The following is a 1,928-nucleotide window of genomic DNA, read 5'->3' as shown; positions in this document are numbered from 1 at the left end:
CATACATAACCACCGACAAAAGCAGACGTGTTTCACTGACTATTACAATCCCGTATGCTCATCCCTTGATCCAATGAATATTGTGTTCATAACCGATTTTTATAGGTTAAATTTTTTTTTATCAAACTCATTAGGTCCTCATCTCTCCCGGTTAGGAGTGATTTTCAAATAAACGACACTTTTTCTTCTAATTTTATCTCCATGGGGCATTGTTTTACATTTTAACCGGAGGTGGAAGAAAGCGAGCAAATGGGTATAGGTTCAAACCAGTAGCAAGAAATTCCAAGCAACAAGTAGCAGATTTCTTCATTTTTGTTTTCGCAAAGTTTGAACTTCTTTCGATGTCGATTCCTATCTATTTTCATTCGTTGCACTGATTTTTTTTTCGCTAAGTCACCATTTCACTCAATCATGAAAACGAATCTACGTCTCATATATGTATGTGTTTTGTCGATTGTTGATTGCGTTGAAACGAAATCATGACAAATTATTTTCGCAACGATTCAATCAATATGAATGAATTTCCACTCAACAAACAAGCCGCATGTTTATCAGTATTTCTATGAAAATGCATTTCATGGTGATAATAATGCATAGAGGATTTCAATGTTAACAACAGCTCTACATTTCCCTATAAATGCGCATGCATTTTCAAAAAGTTTTCAATCGTATCGAAGACTTGCTTCAAAACGTTTAAGATTTCCAATTCGAACTAAAATCATCAAGCTATTTAATTTTTTGAAATCAAAACTAAGCAATTAAGATGAAGTTTGCATTGTGTTTATTCTTGGCCTGTTTGAGTGTTAGCTACGCCAGCTCAAATAATTGGAAGGACATAACAACGAGAGTAAGGATTTTCCTTGGATGATAATTAAAATTGGTGTGATTTTTATCTAAAATTGTATTAAATTATTCAGCGTGAGCTTCTCAGAGAGGTCAGAGATGCGGAAGACAAACTTATGGTAGTAGAATTTCACTACACATGGTGTGGATTTACCACGAATATAGAATCAGCCTTGAATAAATCGGCTCTTAAATATCCGGACGTTGTGTTTCTCAAGGTACCTTTGAAAATGTGACAAAAATCAAAAATTGGTACACCTAACGCTTGTTTTTCTTCGCTTCAATTCATTTCAGGTGGATATTGAGAAAAGCGAGAGATTGAGACGACGATACAGAGTCACGGCTTCACCAACTTTCATTTATTTCAAAAATGGAAAAAAACTGACCAAATTCGCCGATGCTAATGTATCGAGATTTGAAAGTGTTCTTAACCAATATTCGAACAACGAACAACTCCAACAGTTGAATTCAACCTCAACCCTTGAATATAGTAGGAATACAACAGATATTGTAGTTTGAATTGATTCATACATTTTATACATTAAATCAAATAAATTGTCGAAAAATCACTTTTAAAAGACTAGATATTTAATTTGCGAGTATTTTTGAAGCTAAACAATCAGTGTTAGTCATCGGCAGTAACGGCAACGTCGATTGTTGCAAAAGGACTCTGAATTTTCTTCTTTCGGAATAATTGGATAAAGAGCGATATATTCGCGAATCATTTTAGCTACTTCGGTTGTGCAATGACAAACAATTGGTTTGGATTCATTGGCTTATTCTTAGGTAGACAATGAAAGCTTATTTATATTTCGAATTCTACGATCATTAATTGAACATTTTGAACTGACAGATTCACGTCGAGAGCTGCGTCTAAGCCAAACTACATGCTATTGGCGCCACACTGAAATACATTTGATTTGCATTGTACACGTAAGCGGTCGGAGTTCGAACTATCAAATTACAACAACAAATTACACAGATAGGCGCATCCCTCGATTCACGTAAGCCACTAGGTTTAGTTATTTTTGGAAATGATTGGCAGGTGATTTCAGATGCACTTTATTCTGTGGAAGTCCCTTCAA

General features: G+C 34.9%; 1 protein-coding gene across 1 annotated transcript; it reads left to right on the top strand.

Annotated features, from left to right (window-relative positions):
* Positions 1-763: 763 nt before the first annotated feature.
* On the top strand, positions 764-1,847 carry LOC129570940 (thioredoxin-2-like; the record flags this gene model as incomplete). The annotated part of the gene is made up of 4 exons (XM_055450665.1): positions 764-847; positions 918-1,061; positions 1,138-1,333; positions 1,697-1,847. Coding segments are annotated over exons 1-4 (575 nt in total), but the record flags the coding sequence as incomplete, so codon positions are not given.
* Between the last annotated feature and the right edge of the window lie 81 nt (positions 1,848-1,928).

Source organism: Sitodiplosis mosellana, unplaced genomic scaffold (assembly GCF_009176505.1).
Source record: "Sitodiplosis mosellana isolate CC-2019 unplaced genomic scaffold, AAFC_SMos_1.0 Smas_scaffold_735, whole genome shotgun sequence".
In the NCBI taxonomy this organism is placed as follows: Eukaryota; Metazoa; Arthropoda; class Insecta; order Diptera; family Cecidomyiidae; genus Sitodiplosis; species Sitodiplosis mosellana.
Note: the sequence above shows the minus strand (reverse complement) of the source record. Positions and strands in the feature narration are given on the sequence as shown.